The following is a 19,001-nucleotide window of genomic DNA, read 5'->3' on the forward strand; positions in this document are numbered from 1 at the left end:
AAAGCTCCTCTGGCGACGGCCGTCGTTTGTTCTTCCAATGACAGCCATGCATCCAGAAGAATACCCAGATTCACTTAACAACCATGTTACTAACTTAACAACTGAAATCATTCACCTAACAAATGTGGCAAGAAAGTTTGTAAAACGGGGCAAATTTTTCATTTAACAGCATCAGTGTTGGGCTTAATTGTGGCTGTAAGTTGAGAACTGCCTGTACTCTGCCATAGGGCACTTCAAAAGAAAAAGCAGTGGGAACAGGAATGACTTATAGGAGCAATTTGCATCCTTCAATGCTGGTTTCCTGCTTGTGGGAAGACATCATAGAACTGTGACTTGACCATTGCAACATCCTCATGGTCACATGATTTACATTTGGATGCTTTTTTTTGTTTTTGTTTACATTTATACCCCGCCCTTCTCCGAAGACTCAGGGCGGCTTACAATATATAAGGCAATAGTCTCATTCTATTTGTATATTTTTTTTACAAAGTCAACTTATTGCCCCCCCAACAATCTGGCTCCTCATTTTACCTACCTTATAAAGGGTGGAAGGCTGAGTCAACCTTGGGCCGGGCTTGAACCTGCAGTAATTGCAGGCTCTGTGTTCTAATAACAGGCTTCTCTATTGCCTGAGCTATCCCGGATGCTTGACAGCTGGTTTATTTATTTATTTATTTTATTTATTTTATTTATTTTATTTTATTTATTTTATTTATTTTATTTATTTTATTTATTTTGTCGTAACAATCTATACAAGCATCGCACAAGGGGTTATATAATATATGAACGTATACATGAGGAGAAACGAGGTACCATAAACACATATATACACAGGGGAAGAAACAATAGGACAGGAACGGTAGGCACGTTTGTGCTCTTATGCACGCCCCTTAGAGTCCTCTTAGGAATGGGGTGAGGTCAACCGTGGACAGTTTTTGAGTAAAGCCTTTGGGGTTATGAGAAGAAACCACAGAGTCAGGTAATGCATTCCAAGCATATACAATTCTGTTACAGAAATCGTGTTTTCTGCAATCTAAACTGGAGCAGTTGACATTGAGTTTAAATCTGTTGGTAGCTCTTGTGATATTGTTATTGAAACTAAAAAAGTCATTGACAGGAAGGACATTACAACGGATGATTTTATATGCTAAACCCAGATCCTGTCGAAGGCGACGAAGTTCCAAGTTTTCAAGACCCAGGATATCAAGTCTGGTGGAATAAAGTTACAGTGTCCCCGGGGGTGTGTGTGTGTGTGTGTCATGTGATCCCCTTTTGTGACCTTCTGACACAACGGGGAAAGCCAGATTCACTTAACAACCATGTTACTAACTTAACAACTGAAATCATTCACCTAACAAATGTGGCAAGAAAGTTTGTAAAACGGGGCAAATTTTTCATTTAACAGCATCAGTGTTGGGCTTAATTGTGGCTGTAAGTTGAGAACTGCCTGTACTCTGCCATAGGGCACTTCAAAAGAAAAAGCAGTGGGAACAGGAATGACTTATAGGAGCAATTTGCATCCTTCAATGCTGGTTTCCTGCTTGTGGGAAGACATCATAGAACTGTGATGGCGAACCTATGCACATGTGCCCGAAGTGGCAGGCGGAGCCATGTTGCCTGGCAAACACGGCGTCGCCCGTTCCTCTTCCGGGTTTCTGCTGCACAGGCACATGTGATGATCAGCTGGCCTTTGTGCGTGCAGCAGTGCTGGAAACTGGAAGAGCTGGTCTTCCGTTTTCTGGTCTGAACATGTGAGCTGGCCAGCTGATTGGCATGTGCGCATGCACGGCAGTAACCTGAAGACTTGCTGGCGGGCAAGCACGCACATGCTTTTGTGGTCCGTCAGCAGCCTACGCAGCTGGCAACGAACAGCGATGAGGCTGAGGTGAGGCCAGGGCCATTGGGAAGTGAGGTGCAGACTCCAGAGCCTCCAGAGACTGATAGTAGTGAGGCAGAGGAACAGGAGGAGCCTGTTCCTAATGCACGCATGAGAAGAGCTGCCAGAAGGCAAGAGCAGCTCAAATAGAGAGGACAATTCGGGAGTAGGACCAAGAGATGATTGGCCCCTCTCGTAAGGCTTAAAACAGACCAGCACCGGTGTTTCAGCTTTGCCGGAAAACAACGTTGTAGCTGCGTCTTCTGCTCCGTCTTCTGCTTCATGTACATCTTTGTTTTTGCGGCTTCTGGACATTTGTCAGGAAGGGCCTTTGGCAGTTTGCCTAATTGGACTAAGGTTTGTTAGATATTTGAGGAATTTGTTTTGGGAGGCATTTGTTTTACTTTGAATTGAACGACGCTGGAAATGAATTCCCAGCTGTTTGTATAAAGTTTGTTTTTCCATGGACTAAGTTTATTACTACCTACTTGGGTCTGATCACAACACATGCTGGAAACCAGAAGTACCCTATCCAGCACGCGCATGCCCCCTGAGCAGCTCCTCTTCCTGGTTGCGGCCCTGACGAGCGTGCACGAAATGCTCCCTTTTCGGCACTTGGTGCCGAAAAAGGTCACCATCACTATCATAGAAGGTGACAAATGGCAGTCAAATGATCACAGAACACTGGAACTGTCATAAGTACGAGCCAGTTGTCAAGCACGTGAATCACAATCATAAAAGCCAGAACTTCAAAGATAGCAATAGCACTTAGATTTATATACCGCTTCACAGCCCTCTTTAAGCGGTTTACAGAGCCAGCCTATTGCCCCCCAAAATCTGGGTCCTCATTTTACCGACCTCGGAAGGATGGAAAGCTCAGCTAACCTTGAGCCCCATCAGGATCGAACTCCAGGCAGTGGTCAGAGTTAGCCTGTAATACTGCAGTCTAACTAGTGGTGGGATTCAGCCAGTTCGCACCACTTTGGGAGAACCGGTTGTTAACTGTCTGAGCAGTTTGGCAAACTGGTTGTTGGAAGAAATCATTAGGGCAGAGAACCAGTTGTTAAATTACTTGAATCCCACCACTGAGTCTAACCACTGCACCACCAGGATTCTTGTGAAGATTGGTTATACATACCATTCCTGCAGCTCCACTGTAACTTTGAATGGTTGCTGGTCTTCCCAAAGGTGCTTTTTCAAGAGGCAACTAGACATTTTTGTTTTTTCTATGAAGATGTTTCGCTTCTCATCCAAGAAGCTTCTTCAGCTCTGACTGGATGGTAGGAAATTTCAAGAGGTATAAATAAAGAATAACAAGGAAGTCCAGTTGCCTCTTGAAAAACACCTTTGGGACAACCATGATCTGGGTGACTGAGAATCTCCACAGAAATTTCCAAAAGTGGTCATAACTCAAGGACTGTGTTTATCTGCATTCAGGCTTATTTTCCATGTTTCCACTATAATTCTGTCTAATCAGCATGCCTTTCTGGGATTTTAGAGTCCAATAGTGAGATGAGCATATGAAAAATGAAGGAACACAGTCAACTCTTCCACCTACCAATCAACTCTTCCCAGACAGCAGCCTCGTTCCCACGGTAGCTCAGTTCTCGATCCCAAGTCTGGGGCACCGGCAGTCGCATACGAGTGCCAGCAAGGGCTGGATTCCAGGGCCCTGGCAATCGACTTCGTGAAAAGGAGGGCAGATCTTGGGGGTACCTAAAGAAGAGAAAGACTGTGAACTCAAGGTCTACAAAAGAAAAATACAAAAAAATACAAAAGAACAGTCAACATTGTTGTTGTTGTTAGTTACAAAGTCGTGTCCGACCCATCATGACCCCATGGACAACGTTCCTCCAGGCCTTCCTATCCTCTACCATCCTCTGGAATCCATTTAAGTTCATGCCTACTGCTTCAGTGACTCCATCCAGCCACCTCATTCTCTGTCGTCCCCTTCTTCTTTTGCCCTTAATTTTTCCCAGCATTAGGCTCTTCTCCAGTGAGTCCTTCCTTCTCATTAAGTGACCAAAGTATTTGAGTTTCATCTTCAGGATCTGGCCTTCTAAAGAGCAGTCAGGGTTGATCTCATCTAGGACTGACTTGTTTTTTCGCCTTGCAGTCCAAGGGACTTGCAGGAGTCTTCTCCAGCACCAGAGTTCAAAGGCCTCAATTCTTTGGGGCTCAGCCTTTCTTATGGTCCAACTTTCACAGCCATACATTGCAACTGGGAAAACCATAGCCTTGACTATATGCACTTTTGTTGGCAGGGTGATGGCAACATTACATCAGCCAAATAATGGGTACAAGTAGTTCTCAAATTACAACCAATTGTTTAGTCAATCAGCTGGAAGGGACCTTAGAGGTCATCTAGTCCAACCCCTTACTCAAGCAGAAGATCCTATACCATTTCAGATAGATGGTTGTCCAGTCTCTTCTTAAAAACCTCCAGTGATGGACCACCTACAACCTCTGAAGGCAAGCTGTTCCACTGGTTAATTGTCCTCACTGTTAGGAAATTTCTCCTTAATTCCAGGCTGCTTCTCTCCCTGATTAGTTTCCATTCATTGTTTCCTGTCTGGTGCTTTGGAAAATAGGTTGACCCCTCTCTTCTTTGTGGTAGCCCCTCAAACACTAGAATACTACTATTGTGTCACCCCCTAGTCCTTATTTTCACTAGACTAGCGATACCCAGTTCCCAGTGGTGGGCTGCAACCAGTTTAACAACCGGTTCTGTGAGGGGGCGCTTCACGGCGCACGCACCTAACGCCCTTGTGCGCAGCATTCAAAATACAGCCATTTGAAGCTCAGCTGCTAAGGCAGCCCCGGTCAGTAGAACAGCAGAGACGCGTGGAAATCAACTGTGCTGTGCGAATCAGCTGAGCCAGAAAGAAGGAAATATAGGACAAAATAGGGCAGGTGCGAGTGGGTGGGGCCAGCTGATGGTTGGAACTACCGGTTCGCTAGAACCGGTACAAACTGGCAGCAGCCCATCCTTGCCAGTTCCTGCAACCGTTCTTCACGTGTTTTATTCTCCAGGGACTTAATCATTTTAGTTGCTCTTCTCTGCACTGTTTCCAGAGCCTCAATATCTTTTTTATAATTTGGAGACCGAAACTGGGTCCAATATTCCAGGTTTTACTAATCGTGAATTGTGTGGTTCAAAGAGAGCAGCCAAATAGAGATGTTTGATGAATGGGATTAGGGTAAACTAGATCCAGTTAGGTTCTGGATGACCATTCTTTTGGATTGCATCCAAGGAATTGTTTCTTTACGATGATAGCCTTGATTCTGCACGCAGCAAAAGAAAGCAAAGTTTTTGCAGCTTGTAGACTGGCCATACCCAATTCCTGCAACCATTCTTCATATGTTTTTTGTCTCCAAGCCCTTAATGACTGCTCAAAGTTACAACGGCACGGAAAAAAGTGACTTATGACCGTTTTTCATCCTTATGACCACTGCACCTCCCTGTGCTCACCTGATCAAAATTCAGATGCTTGGTTACTGGCATGTATTTATGACGGTTGCAGTCTCCCGAGGTCACATGATCTCCTTTTGTGACCTTCTGACAAGCAAGGCCAATGGAGAAAGCCAGATTCGTTTAATGACGACATGATTCACTTAACTGCAGTGATTCGTTTAACAACTGTGGCAAAAAGATAAAGTGGAACAAAATTTACTTAATAACCATCTTATTTAGCAATGGAAATTTTAGGGCCAACTGTGGTCATAAGTTGAGGACTACCTCTGGAACCCTGTTGGTACCAGTCCCAACAACTGGCTCCGGGGGAAAATTGCCGTTCCAAGTCTTAACATCACTTAACCTCCACTTAAAGAGAAAATTATACAGACAGTCCTCAATTTACGACCACCATTGAGGCCCAGATTTCTGTTGTTAAGTGAGCCATTGGTTAAGTGAATTTTGCCCCATTTTATGACCTTTCTTGCCCAGCTGTTAAGTGAATCACTGCAGTTATTAAATTAGTGGCACCGTTGTTAAGGGAATCTGGCTTCCCCATTGACTTTGCTTGTCAGTAGGTCACAAAGGTTGAGCGTCATAAATATGAACCAGTTGCAAACTGTCCAAGTTTTGATCACCTGATCTCCGGGATTGCTAAAACAGTCGTAAGTGTCTCATACGTCTCTTTTTTCCAACACTGTCGTAATTTTGAACGGTCACTAAGCGAACTGTTGCAACTCGAAGATTACTCGAAAGACAGATGCCGTACCAGGCCTGTATAAGCCCAGCTGTGCTAGGCTGCCTCACCTCCGTCCCAAGATACTCATGACTTGCTGAGCTGGCTCCGAAATATGAAGGCGGTGGATCAAATTCTTCAGAGAGAACAAATCTGTAACAGCTTTCTCTTTTACAGAATCCATGATCTCTTGACGCTAGAGAAGTCAAAGGGCAGAGAATCAAGCAAGCGGTGTCTTACAGGAACCCTCCCATCCACCTTCTCTATGGAAGTTCTGAGTCCTAAAGGTGCTTTTTCAGGAGGCAAGTGGACTTCCTGGTTTTTCTTTGAAGACGTTTCCCTTCTCATCCCAGAAGCTTCTTCAGCTCTGACTGGATGGTGGGGAATGGAAGGATTTTTATTCCTTGCAGACAGCTGGTCATGTGCATCCTTTTAGAGAGAGTCGTTGAGGCCACTTGGTCACCTGAGTTGTGAGAATGGATGTGGATGTTTTCTTCCCTGTGTTCCTTGAAGACAGGCATAGGCTATTGGAGATGAGTCTGTATTTTCTGCATCTCAAATTGAAGCGCAAATGGTTCCTATAATCTGCAATTTTTTCCTGGAATTTTTTTCACACTTATTTGCATCATTCAGGTGACCCTGAGGACATAGATAAACCTCCAGGTGGCCTCAACGACTCTCTAAAAAGAATGCTAATGACCTGCTGTCTGCAAGGAATATAAATCCTTCCATTTCCCACTATCCAATCAGAGCTGAAGGAGCTTCTCGGATGAGAAGGGAAACATCTTCAAAGAAAAACAAGGAAGTCCAGTTGCCTCCTGAAAAAAAGCACCTTTGGGACAAACCATCCACCTTGAAATTTTTTTACATTTACAAACAGACATGGGGAGGGGAGTTAATCTCAATGCATGCTTTGATAGGATCTGATCTTGACTTGTTCAAAATGAAGAACAAAACCTAGAGGGATATCTTCTTCCATTGTCACACATACACATATCCCAAGAGCACTTACCGCTTTCTGCAAGGCTTCACATTTTGATGCAAATATCTTGTTCTGACCTAGCCTGTGCTTTTTCCAGTTGTCCCAAGAAGTAGTTCTTTCAGTCTGTTGAAGAAACAAACTTCTGAAGTAAATAATCTTGCCCCTCGCATGCTAAAAGAATCCCTATTAGAGTTATATTTGATATGGAGGCTTAAGTAAGCCTTCATTAGCACAAGTTAATTCACGGTGAACAGAATAACAGAGTTGGAAGCAACCTTGGAGGTCTTTTAGTCCAATAGTCACCAGCTGGTGGTCTGTGGACCACTGGTGGTCCGCGAGAAAATTTTTGGTGGTCTGCAGAAAAATCTTTGCATTTCTGCATTTTTTATATTGCACTAAGTCAGGGATCCTCAAACTATGGCCTGGATACGGCCTGCCAAAGCAATTAATCCCGCTTGCTGATTGGATGGGGTCATTCAGGCATTTAGCTTGGCTGCCTGTTTAGTAGCTCCAGCTTCTCCCTCCCTCCTTGGGAGTCTAGGTGCTTCAGTCAGCAATTGCATGAAACTTCATCTGGGTTCCTCAAGAGACAGAGTTTGCAGAGTGGGGGCAATCTAGCACCTGGGCTGGCTACAAGACACATTCATTCTTGGTCATATTTGAAATTTCTAGCTGCAATGGACAGCAAAGCTAGGGTTGACCCGGGGTGCTTCTCTTTGCTAACAGGCAGCCACGCTAAGTGCCTAAAGAACCCCGTCCCGTCACTAATTCATATTAGTGGTCCACGGGATTTAAAGTTGTGAATTTAGTGGTCCATGAGGTCTGAAAGGTTGGTTGCCCCGGTTCTAGTCCTGTCCCCTGCTCAAGCAAGAAACCCTATACTATTTCAGACAAATGGCTGTCCAGTCTCTTCTTAAAAAGCTCCAGTAATGGAGTATACACAATTTCTGAAGGCAAGCCGTTCCACTGGTTAACTGTGGTCACAGTCAGGAAATTTCTTCTTAATTCTAGTTTGCTTCTCTCTTTGACTGGGACGCGGTAGCTCAGTGGCTAAGATGCTGAGCTTGTCAATCGAAAGGTTGGCAGCTCAGCGGTTCGAATCCCGAGTGCTGCGGAACAGGGTGAGCTCCTGTTACTTGTTCCAGCTTCTGCCAACTTAGCAGAAGCTGGGTTGAAAGCAGTTCGAAAGCACGTAAAAAATGCAAGTTCGCATTTCGAAAGCACGTAAAAAATGCAAGTAGAAAAATAGGGACCACCTTTGGTGGGAAGGTAACAGCGTTCCGTGTGCCTTTGGCATTGAGTCATGCCGGCCACATGACTATGGAGACGTCTTTGGACAGCGCTGGCTCTTCCGCTTTGAAACGGAGATGAGCACTGCCCCCTAGAGTAAGGAATGACTAGCAAATATATGCGAGGGGAACCTTTTCCTCTCTCTGTGATTAGTTTCCAACTATTGCTTCTTCTTCTGCCTTCAGGTGTTTTGGAGAATTGGATGAAACCTCTCCCTTTCTTCCTTCTTTGTGGCAGCCCCTCAAATATGGGAACCCTGGTATCATGTCATTTTTAGTCATTTTTTTCTTTTTTTAAAAATAGTTTTTATTGAACATTTTCCAATTTTAAAAAACACAAGTAAAAAAGGAAAAAGAAAAAAAGAAAAAATACAACACAAACAATATAACCGTGTAATTTTACAGCTTTCCGTATCAGCATGTATATTCTGCTATTGTAATTCACTATTCAATATTTGCCTTCTCATATTGTAACAATTCTAGTAATAGTATAATAATTATGTTTTAATACTATGTTATGTTCTGATTATACGTATATACATTTATCTTTATATTATAATCAATGGTTTTTGAAGTTTTATTTCTTGTTTTGGCTTCTGTTTTCTAGCCACTTGTACAGTCTACTCTGAATTTTATAATAGTTTATAAATAGTTTATTATTATATTTTATAATATAATAATAATATAACTTCTCTTTCTTTTAACTCCATGGTCATCCTGTCCATTTCAGCACATTTAAGTATCTTCCTAATTACCATTTCATCTGGGGGTGGGTTGTTTTTTGTTTCCACTTTTGTGCAAAAGCTACCCTTGCAGCAATTGGTATGTGTAATATTATGTATTGATAATTCTTATCTATTTTTGAATCTAGTATGCCTAATAAACATAATTCTGATTTCAATTCTATCTTATGTTCTGTGATTTCTTCCAGCCATTCCTTAATTTTAAGCCAGTATTTCCTGGCGTTAGGACATGTCCACCACATATGATAGAAAGTTCCAGATTTATGTCTACATCTCCAACACTCGGGATACATTTGGAAACATTTTGGCCAATTTCGCTGGGGGTAAATGCCATCGGTAGAACATTTTATATAGATTGTCCTTATAGGCTACTGCCATCGTAAGCTTATAATTTTTCCCCACAATTTGTTCCAATGTTCTAACTCAATATTGTAGCCGAAATTTCTGGCCCAGCTTATCATTATCTCCTTTACTGTCTCTTCCTCCATTTTATATCTTAGAACAGGGATGGCTAACCTTTTTGCCGTCACGTGCCAAAAGCAGGGGGAGCGCAGGGGAGTCACGTATGTGTGTGTGCCCACACCCATAATTAAATGCACCCCCTGCATTTCCCCCCAGTTTTGGCCCGTGATGGCCCAGTGGGCCTGATAGGCCTGTTTTTCACCCTCCCCAGGCTCCAGAGGCTTTCTTGGACCCTGGGGAGGGCAAAAACAGCCTTCCCCACCCACCCCCAAAGGCCTTCCAGAGGCTGAAAATGGCCTGTTTCCCGACTTCCTGTGGTCCCAGAAGGCCTGAAAATCAGCTGGCCGGTGTGTGCATGCATGCTGGAACTGAGCTAACCTTTTTGCCATCGTGTGCCAAAAGCAAGGGGAGCACAGGAGAGTCACATGTGTGCATGTGCCCACACCCATAATTTAATGTACCCACCATGCTCCCCCCGTTTTTGGCATGTGATGGCCCGGTGGGCCCGGTAGGCCTGTTTTTCGCCCTCCCCAGGCTTCAGAGGCTTTCTTGGAGCCTGGAGAGGGCAAAAACTGCCTCCCCCTCCAAAAAGCCCTCCGGAGACTGGAAACGGCCCGTTTCCCGACTTCCTGTGGGCCCAGAAGGCCCAAAAATCAGCTGCCTGGTGTGCGCATGCATGCTGGAACTGAACTAGGACAACACTCACGTGCCCACAGGTATGGCTCCGCGTGCCTCCTATGGCACGCATGCCATAGGTTCACCATCATGGTCTTAAAAGAAAGTTGTGTTGTGTAGGGGCGTGGCCATGACCGTGGTGGGGTAAGGACCTTTCCTTCACTTCACAGGGCTTATTAATGAAGATTTATGAGAATTTATGCCGTTTGGAATGCACTGTTATGGATGAAAGTTAATAAATCATGAAGTGAAAGTGTTAACAGCCCAGCAGATTGAATTTAAAACTGGTAGGTCATCTGGAATGGCTTGAATTAAGGAGTTTCTACAGCGTGGGATGACCGAGCCGGCAGACACGATAAATTGGAATAAATTGCTGTGGTTTTTTTTTCCAAAATTAACTATCGTGTTCTGTGTTAAAAAATTTTTTTCTATTGCTGAGGCTAAGGAGTGAATATTAAGGACTGAATCTGATAATGAGAAGAATTTAATTAAAGAGAAGAGAAACTAACTTTTTGTTGGATTGTTTGGCAGCAAGAGGATTTTACTGAGCGGATAATTTTTTCTTTATTTTTTTTTTCTCTTGAGAGCAAATTAATAGCTTGTTTATATTACAGGAAAAAAAAACATTCTGCTTCGTTTAAGTTGGTTTGTCTTCCTTTCTGCTTTGCTGACGTGGAGGAAAAATGGCGCTGATTAATGTTAGCTGTGAAGTTCTGTGTTTCTTTGTGGAGTATCCTTGAACTTGAGAGATAACAGTGCAAATAAGCCGCTTCGCTTCAATTAAAAGACTGTCGTCCTTTGATCTTCACTAAGACCCTCTGTAAAATTGGTTTGGAATCCTAGTTTGGGAAATTTTTTGGTTTTTTTCAAAATGACTCAACAACTTTCAGAAACGCAGCAACTTGCTGCAGCTTTAAATAAAATTGGGGAAAAAATAGCAGGACTATCAGAGCGTATAGATAATTTGACATTGAAACTGACATCCGAAATGCAAAATTTGAAGCAAGAGATGAATGAAAACTTTGCAAAACAAAAAGAGAAAATGATAATGATTAAAGATGAAATGGAGCAGATGCATGTGCATGAGGTAAAAGTAGATCGGCAAATTGGCAAAATATTTTATAAAAATGAGCAGCAAGATAAGAGAATTTGTCTTTTGGAAGAAGAGATGAGGAAATATAATTTGGTTATCAGAGGAATCTCGGAAGAAAAGGAGGATAAATTGAAACAGCGGGTTTTGAAATGGATTAATGATTTGGATATGCAACTTACGTTCACAATAGCAGACCTGGCAAGTGTTTTTAGAATTGGATATAGAAGGCAAAATGGTTCTAACAGGAATGTGCTTGTCAGGTTCGCAAATCTTGGTGATAAGTTGGAAGTTATGGCCAAGGTGAGAGAGTTGGGAGATGCTTTGAAGTTTGAAGGGAAGACTATTCAAGTCTTCCCGGATATATCAAGAGAAGAAAGGGCATGGAGATTTTTTTTAAAACCAATCACAAAAGTTTTGAGAGATAATGGAATTAAATACAATTGGAGGCCACCACAACAATTGAAATTTTTTTATAAAGGAAGGATGCGTACAATCACCCCAGATATAGATGCATTATTATATTTACGGGAGCTTGGACTGATTGAGATGGAGGATTTAATGGAGATAAAAGATCAAATGCTTCAGATGGGTGGAACATACGCGGAAACATCAATCCCAGAAGAAGAAAAAGGGGCTATTGGAGGGCAAGACTCTAAAGGGTTAAAGAGGAAAGAAATATCACCTGTGTTGGTTGAACAGAAGAAGAGTCGTGAGGATACAGTAGGAGAAGAAGCAGATAAGAGTCTTGGAAAATACGAAGCTGAATGCGGTCATCGCTATCTTTTTTTTGAGTGATGAATTTAAATAGACAGCCCGAAGAAGTGGCCGGGCATTGGCACGTCCCTCTCCCCATTCTCTTTATAGAGGCGAAACCGATGAGGATGTGGGGGAAGAAGATTGTTTGTGCTTTATTGTTTGTTTGTTTTTTTTGTTTTTTTTTCTGTTTTCTTATTGTTGTTTATATGTTAAATATAGGTTATATGGTAGTTTAATGTCAGGTGGTGGGCACAGAAAGGAAGATGCGGGGATAGGATTAAAAAATTTATATTTTAAATGGGAGTTATAAAAATAATGTCATGGAATGTGAAGGGTACAGGGAATCAGATTAAAAGAAGAAGATTGGAGTTTAAGATTAAAAGGGATTTACCAGACATTTTATTTTTACAAGAAACCCATCAGAAATCTGAAGATTCAAATAGAATGTATATAAAAGGTATGCAAATATATGAAAAAGCATTTGGAACTTCAAAAGCTAGAGGAGTTGCAACACTGATATCAGATAGGGTGTACTTTGAAAAACATAAGGTAATTTTGGATGAAGATGGAAGATATGTAATAATTGTTGGAAATTTTAATGAGGAAAAAGTGACACTTGTTAATTTATATTTACCGAATGAAAAACAAAGAGAATTTCTTGAAAAATAACAAAATTTTGGAGAATGAAAGTGTAGGAAAGTAATTGTGGCTGGGGATTTTAATTTAATCAGAGATAAAATAGACAGTACTAATCCCACCCGCTGTGGAGGAGCAAATAAAATGGGGATTTTAAATATGTGGATGCTTCAAACGGCGTGGTTGATGTGGAGAGAGGTTAAAGGAATTGAGAGAGTATACACTTTTTCTAAGATATATAATACATATTCTAGAATTGATTATATTTTTCTTTCTAAAGATTTGTTGAATAATGTGGATAAGGTAGATGTGGGAATTTAAAGATTCTGATCATGCAGAAGTTATGGTGGACTTAGATTTTAATTTTGAGAAAAAAAGAAGCTATTGGAGATATGACGAGAAATTGTATAAAAATGAAAAGGATAAAAAATGGATACTTAAAAAATTGGAGGAAAGTTGGAGATTAAATGATAACGGGGAGGTTAAATTTGAAATTGTTTGGGATGCGATGAAAGCGGTGTTTAGAGGGGAGAGTATCAAATTATCAAGTAGGAAATATAAAAATTATAAAATTAAAATGGAAAGAGATAAAAATCAGATTAAAGAATTGGAAAATCAATTTTTGCTTACTAAAGAAAAAAAATTCTTCAGGAGCTTAATATGTTAAGAAATAAAATGATAGAAGAAGATACAGAGTTAGTAAAAAGAAATTTGAGATTTTTAAATAGGAATTTTTTTGAATTTAGTAATAGAAATTCTAAATTATTGGCAAAGATGGCGAAAGATAAAAGAGAGAAGAGAGAAATTGGAGTTTTGATAGATGATAGAGGTATAAGATGTTATAAAAAATTAGAGAAATGTGAAGTGGTTAGAAATTTTTTTCAGAATCTATATTCAAAGAAACCAATTAATCGGGGAAAATTGCAAAGCTATTTAGAAAAGTATGTGGTGAAAATTGATCAAACATATAAGGAATTGATGGAAGAAGATATAACACAAGATGAGATTAATGGAATAATACAAAAATTAAAATTAGGGAAAGCTCCAGGTGAGGATGGATTACCTGTTGAGTTTTATAAAGAATTTAAAGAATTAATAATACCAAGATTGCAAAAATTATTCAATGGAATATTACATGGTGGGGAAGTACCTTCGTCATGGAACAGAACGGTGATATCCTTAATTCCTAAACCAGATAAAGATTTAGAAAGGATTGAGTCCTATCGGCCCATTTCTTTAATTAATCAGGATGCAAAGATATTTACTGCCATTATAAGTAATAGATTAAATAGATTTATAGATAGATATATAAGTTATAATCAAGTAGGTTTTGTGAAGGGTAGATACATGAGTGATATTGTTAGAAGAGTATTAAATATTATAGATGTAGCTGAATATAATGGGGATAAAATTGGTATAGTATCATTGGATATTTTTAAAGCTTTTGATTCTGTACAATGGGAAACTATTAAAGTAATTGTGGAGGCTTTAGGCTTTGGTAATAAGTTTATACATGTTATTTCAAAATTGTACCAAAAGAGCAGTGCAAGAGTGAAGGTGAATGGAATATTAACTGAAGAGATAAAATTAGAAGCTGGTACGAGACAAGGATGTCCCTTGTCCCCAACATTATTTTTATTGGCTATGGAAATATTGACAAAATGATAGAAAAGATGAAGAATTAGAAGGATATAAGGGTATAAGATAAATTTGTATGGATGATACTTTAATTATTTTGAAAATGTAGAAAGATCTGAAAAGATATATAAGCATTTGATAGAATTTGAGGAAATGACAGGATTGAAAGTAAATTGGTCAAAGTCAGAATTATTGATGGATAGTAATGGTAATGAGTCTGAGAATATGCAAGAGCAATTTGGGATAAGGATTAAAACACATTGAAATATTTGGGTATAGTGCTTTCACTTAAGGTTAAAGAATTGAAAAAATTTAATTATGATGTGATGATTAATGAAATTGAGAAGAAGATAGATAAATATAAAATTTTAAAGTTGTCTTGGTTTGGTAGAATTGCAATGTGTAAGATGATGTTGCTGCCCAAGTTCAACTTTTTATTCGAGATGCTACCACTAAATTTGACAGAGAAAGATATTGAAGGATATCAGAAAAAACTGGATAAATTTTGTAACGGTGGTAAAAGACCTAGATTAGTGAAGAAAATGTGGTATCAAAATCAAAAGGAAGGTGGATTAGGAATCCCCAAATTATTTAATTATTACTGTGCGTATGGTATCCGGATAGTGGTAAAAATATTTAAAGGTGAAGATAATTATTGGAGAGACTTAGAGTTAAGGGATAGAGAAATTTGGATCAAAGTGGTTTTTAGATAAAGCAAATTTAAAATGTGTAAGTAGAAGTTATTGGTTAAAGGGATTAAGTAAAATGTGGAATAAATTTGTTAAAATTTTAATTCCGGATATAATCTTTTTGGGGGAGACAATTGGAATTTGGCCGATTAAAAATAATATAAAACGTAATGAAGTGATTAAAGAGGAAAATATAGAAATTATTAGAGATTGGATAAAAGTTATGGAAATGAAAGGAGGAATAAAGAAATTATTGAAAGATTAGGGTTAAGTTGGTTTGAAAAAATACAGATAGAAAAATGGACAAAAAAACTAAGGGAAAATTATTCGATAAATAGATGTGAAACTGAATTTGAATATTTAGTATCTCGGATTATGAAAGATGAAATTGGGCTAAAGGGACTCGTTAGTAGGGTTTATAAGATTATAAATTCTGATGAAAAATTACAAAGAGTGATGAGGACAAATTGGGAAAAAGATCTTAATATTGAAATACCAGAGTCAGATTGGAATGTGAATTGGAAGAGTAGAATTATGAGAACTTTATCTATAAGGATTAAAGAGCACAATTATAAAGTTGTTTGGAAATGGTATTTGACTCCAGTAAGATTGTCACAAATGGATAAAAAAATTAGTAAAAATTTTTGGAGATGTGAGATGGAATTGGGGACTTATGAACATATGTGGTATAATTGTGATAAGGTTAAAAAGTTTTGGCAACAATTGGAGAAAATGATATTTGAAATGATGGGGAAAGTAATAACATTGAGAGTGGAAACTATATTATTGTTGGTAATTAAGGAAATAGAATTAACAAAATATGAAAAAGAATTGATTAGAATTATGATTATAATAGGTAGAATTATAATAGCTAGATATTGGAAACTAGATGTGATTTTTAGAATAGAAGAGTGGAATTCTGAAATGTGGAAATTAGCTTTAAATGATAAAATGACATGTGATATTAAAATTAGAAGTGGTGTGTATAAAGAAGATATTTTCTGGAAGACTTGGAAACCATTTGTGGACTTTGCGCTTGGAACATTGGACGCTTCAGTACCTGTACCTCGAGAACGTGGATTTTGGCAATCATGAGGATATATCCGAAGACCCAAATCTTCCTTTTATGTATAGCACAAGGGTGTAATAATGTATTTTCTTTTTGTTTGTTTGTTGTAAAAAAAGTAATAAAAAAAAAAAAAAGAAAGTTGTGTATTTTAGTGATCATTTTTCCTCCCGTTCCTTGCAATATTTTGTCTAATTCTAATTGTTTCTCATATATGCCATATTGTCCTAGTCCTTCTTTTCATTAGACTAGACCAGGAATATCAAACTCACGGGCCACAGGCCGGATGCGTCACGCATTGATCACGCCAACGTCCCCATGGAGAAGGGGGGAGAAGGTCACGATATGTCACATGATGACAACGTGACAACATGGGTTTGACACCCTTAGATTAGATATACCCAATTCCTGCAACAACCAAGTTCAGAGAGCACCAAGGACCTCTCATTGCAACCCTGAACTATAAGTATTCTCTTTTATTGGTAGAGCCAGGCCTTCAGGCTGTTATGTAAAGTCAGGAAGGTGGGAGCCAATCTCATCTCAGGGGAAGTAAGATGTTCCAAAGGGCCAGGACTACGGCAGAGAATGCTCTTATTCTGGACTTCCTTGACTGATGGGATCTGCAGCACACTTCTTCTGTCAGCACAGGTGGGATGGGGCTATCCCACAGGGGCGAGATCAAGGGTGAAATGCTCCCGGTTCAGAGCAGATCAGCTGATCTGGTAGCAATGGTGGCAGGTGGTTCAGAGAACCAGTACCAAAATCCCTGTCCCCCCTCCCGCTGCCCATGCCCAATCGCTCGGTAGCCTGCTTGCCCGCTTGCTGCTTCTTTCCAGCTCACTCGCTTTTCCCACCCGAATAGTAGGAATAGGTTGTAAAAAATGCTTTTAAAAAGTAAAAATAAAAGGCTCTGACAATCACAGCTGAGCCGCGCGATTGTCAGAACCTTTTTTTTAACTTTTAAAAGCATTTTTTTTTTATAATCTATTCGGCCGAATAGGTTGCCAGAAAATGCTTTTAAAAGTAAAAAAAAAAATATCACATGCCACAGCTGATCACACACCTCCTGCGTGCTGTTCTACTTACCCCATACCTCCTGGGTGCATGCATGCACCTCGCACACAGCGCGCATTTGGCATGCAGCGCGCATGCACAGCCAGCAAACCAGTAGTAAACCGGTTCAGATTTCATCACTGGGTGAGATGGCCCCTCCAGTAATCTAGTCCCATGCCACAAAAGGCTTTATGGGTAATAATTAACAGCTTGAATTGCATCCGGAAGCAAACCACCAGCCAGTGCAGCTATTTGAATAATAATGTAATATCTGTATAGGCCCTAATGTCCTGTCCCACTTCTCCGCTGACGGCCGGGTCAGGGAAATCCGAATCAGGCGTGCCTCTGCAGCTCTGCCAAAGTCCTAGCAAAGTCCTCAGGGCAGGCAGGAGACCAGAAAGTGACTTCAGCAAGATATGTTTAGACTTTGCCTGACTCAGAGAATGCCAGAAAGCAGGTCCTTTATATAGGCCATGGGGTGTGGCTCCATGACTCAGCACTTATCCAGGCCTGCCCCTCCCTTTTTCTGTTGCCTCCGTCTATCGAGTCTTCTGACGCGAGGGTCACTCCAGTCTGTAGCTGTTGGCAATTGACCTCCCTCAGGCTCACATGCTGTGGAGGAGGGGGAGGGGTCTAGTTGCTCCGTTTGCCTGGGCATGGAGCCAGAGCTGGGGGCTGGAGATACTTCCTCCATTTCAGCCTGTCTGGGCATGGAGCCAGGGCTGGGGCCGGGAGGCATACTAGGACATTCCTCCGTGTTCGGAAGCAGATAAGAAGGCCCCGGCTGTGGTAAGATCGGACGAGACACAACACCTAAAGACTGTCCATGCTGCTGCACATATTAGCAAAGTTAGTGCAAGATTTCTCTAGGCATCAAAATTGCTGCATGCATCCCTTGCAGAATTTCTGAGAGGACCATCAATGGCTTAGAATGCCTGGGAACTTTCCAGCATGACATCCCAGCAATTCAGATGAAAGAAGGAAGAAGGCTGCCCGCTTACAGCTTTAAAAAATCTAACAAACTTCAAAGCCCAGTACTCTACCTTTGTAGCCTTTGGCTTGTGACGTTGCTTGCCCTGGCTCTTGCGTGTGTTGTATTTGGCCAACTGATAGGCATCAAACTGCCGGAACTTATCAGCCATCCCAGCGCGGAGGCAGGAAGGCATGGGAGCCAGTGTCCCTTCTTCTCCTGCTAGGCTCTGCACAGAGAAGGAAAAAAAGCACCACATGCGGCAAATCAGAATAACAGAGTTGGAAGAGACCTTGGAGGTCTTCCATCCCAACCCCCTGCTCAGGCTTATAGCATTTATGACAAATGGTTGTCCAATCTCTCCTTAAAAATGTCCAGTGTTGGAGCATTCACAACTTCTGGAGGCAAGTTGTTCCACTGATTAATTGTTCTAACTGTCAAGAAATTTCTCCTTAGTTCTAAGTTGCTTCGCTTCTTGATTAGCTTCCATCAGGGGTGAAATGCTCCCAGTTCGGACTAGATCGCCTGATCCGGTAGCGATGGTGGCGGGTGGTTCGGAGAACCAGTAGCAAAAATCCCTCCCCCCCGCCCCGCATGCCCAACTAAGCTGCATGATCATCAGAAGTTTGGGTTTTTTTACTTTTAAAAGCATTTTTTCTTCGGCTGAAAAAATGCTTTTAAAAGTAAAAAAAAAAGGCTCTGATGATCCCGCGGCTCAGCTGGGATCATCTGAACCTTTTAAAAGCATTTTTTCTCAACCTCTTCGGCCGAAGAGATTGTAGAAAAAATGCTTTTAAAGGGTTCTGATGATCAGGCAATACAGCTAGGATCATCAGAACCCTTTAAAAGCTTTTTTAGCTCTGGCGATCCCAGCTGAGTTGCC

General features: G+C 40.8%; 1 protein-coding gene across 4 annotated transcripts in view; it reads right to left on the reverse strand.

Moving 5' to 3' along the window:
- The window catches only part of TEP1 (telomerase associated protein 1), a 133,442-nt gene that overhangs the window by 90,810 nt on the left and 23,631 nt on the right, over positions 1-19,001 (reverse strand). For all 4 annotated transcript variants that reach the window (XM_058180296.1, XM_058180294.1, XM_058180293.1 and 1 more), the window contains exons 9-12: positions 18,192-18,347; positions 7,079-7,171; positions 6,138-6,262; positions 3,435-3,592 (exon numbers count right to left, since the gene is read on the reverse strand). In XM_058180296.1, the coding sequence (XP_058036279.1) occupies positions 3,435-3,592; positions 6,138-6,262; positions 7,079-7,171; positions 18,192-18,347 (532 nt within the window). The remainder of the gene's footprint in view (positions 1-3,434; positions 3,593-6,137; positions 6,263-7,078; positions 7,172-18,191; positions 18,348-19,001) is intronic.

The sequence above is a fragment of the Ahaetulla prasina genome, chromosome 4 (assembly GCF_028640845.1).
Source record: "Ahaetulla prasina isolate Xishuangbanna chromosome 4, ASM2864084v1, whole genome shotgun sequence".
Lineage (NCBI taxonomy): Eukaryota > Metazoa > Chordata > Lepidosauria > Squamata > Colubridae > Ahaetulla > Ahaetulla prasina.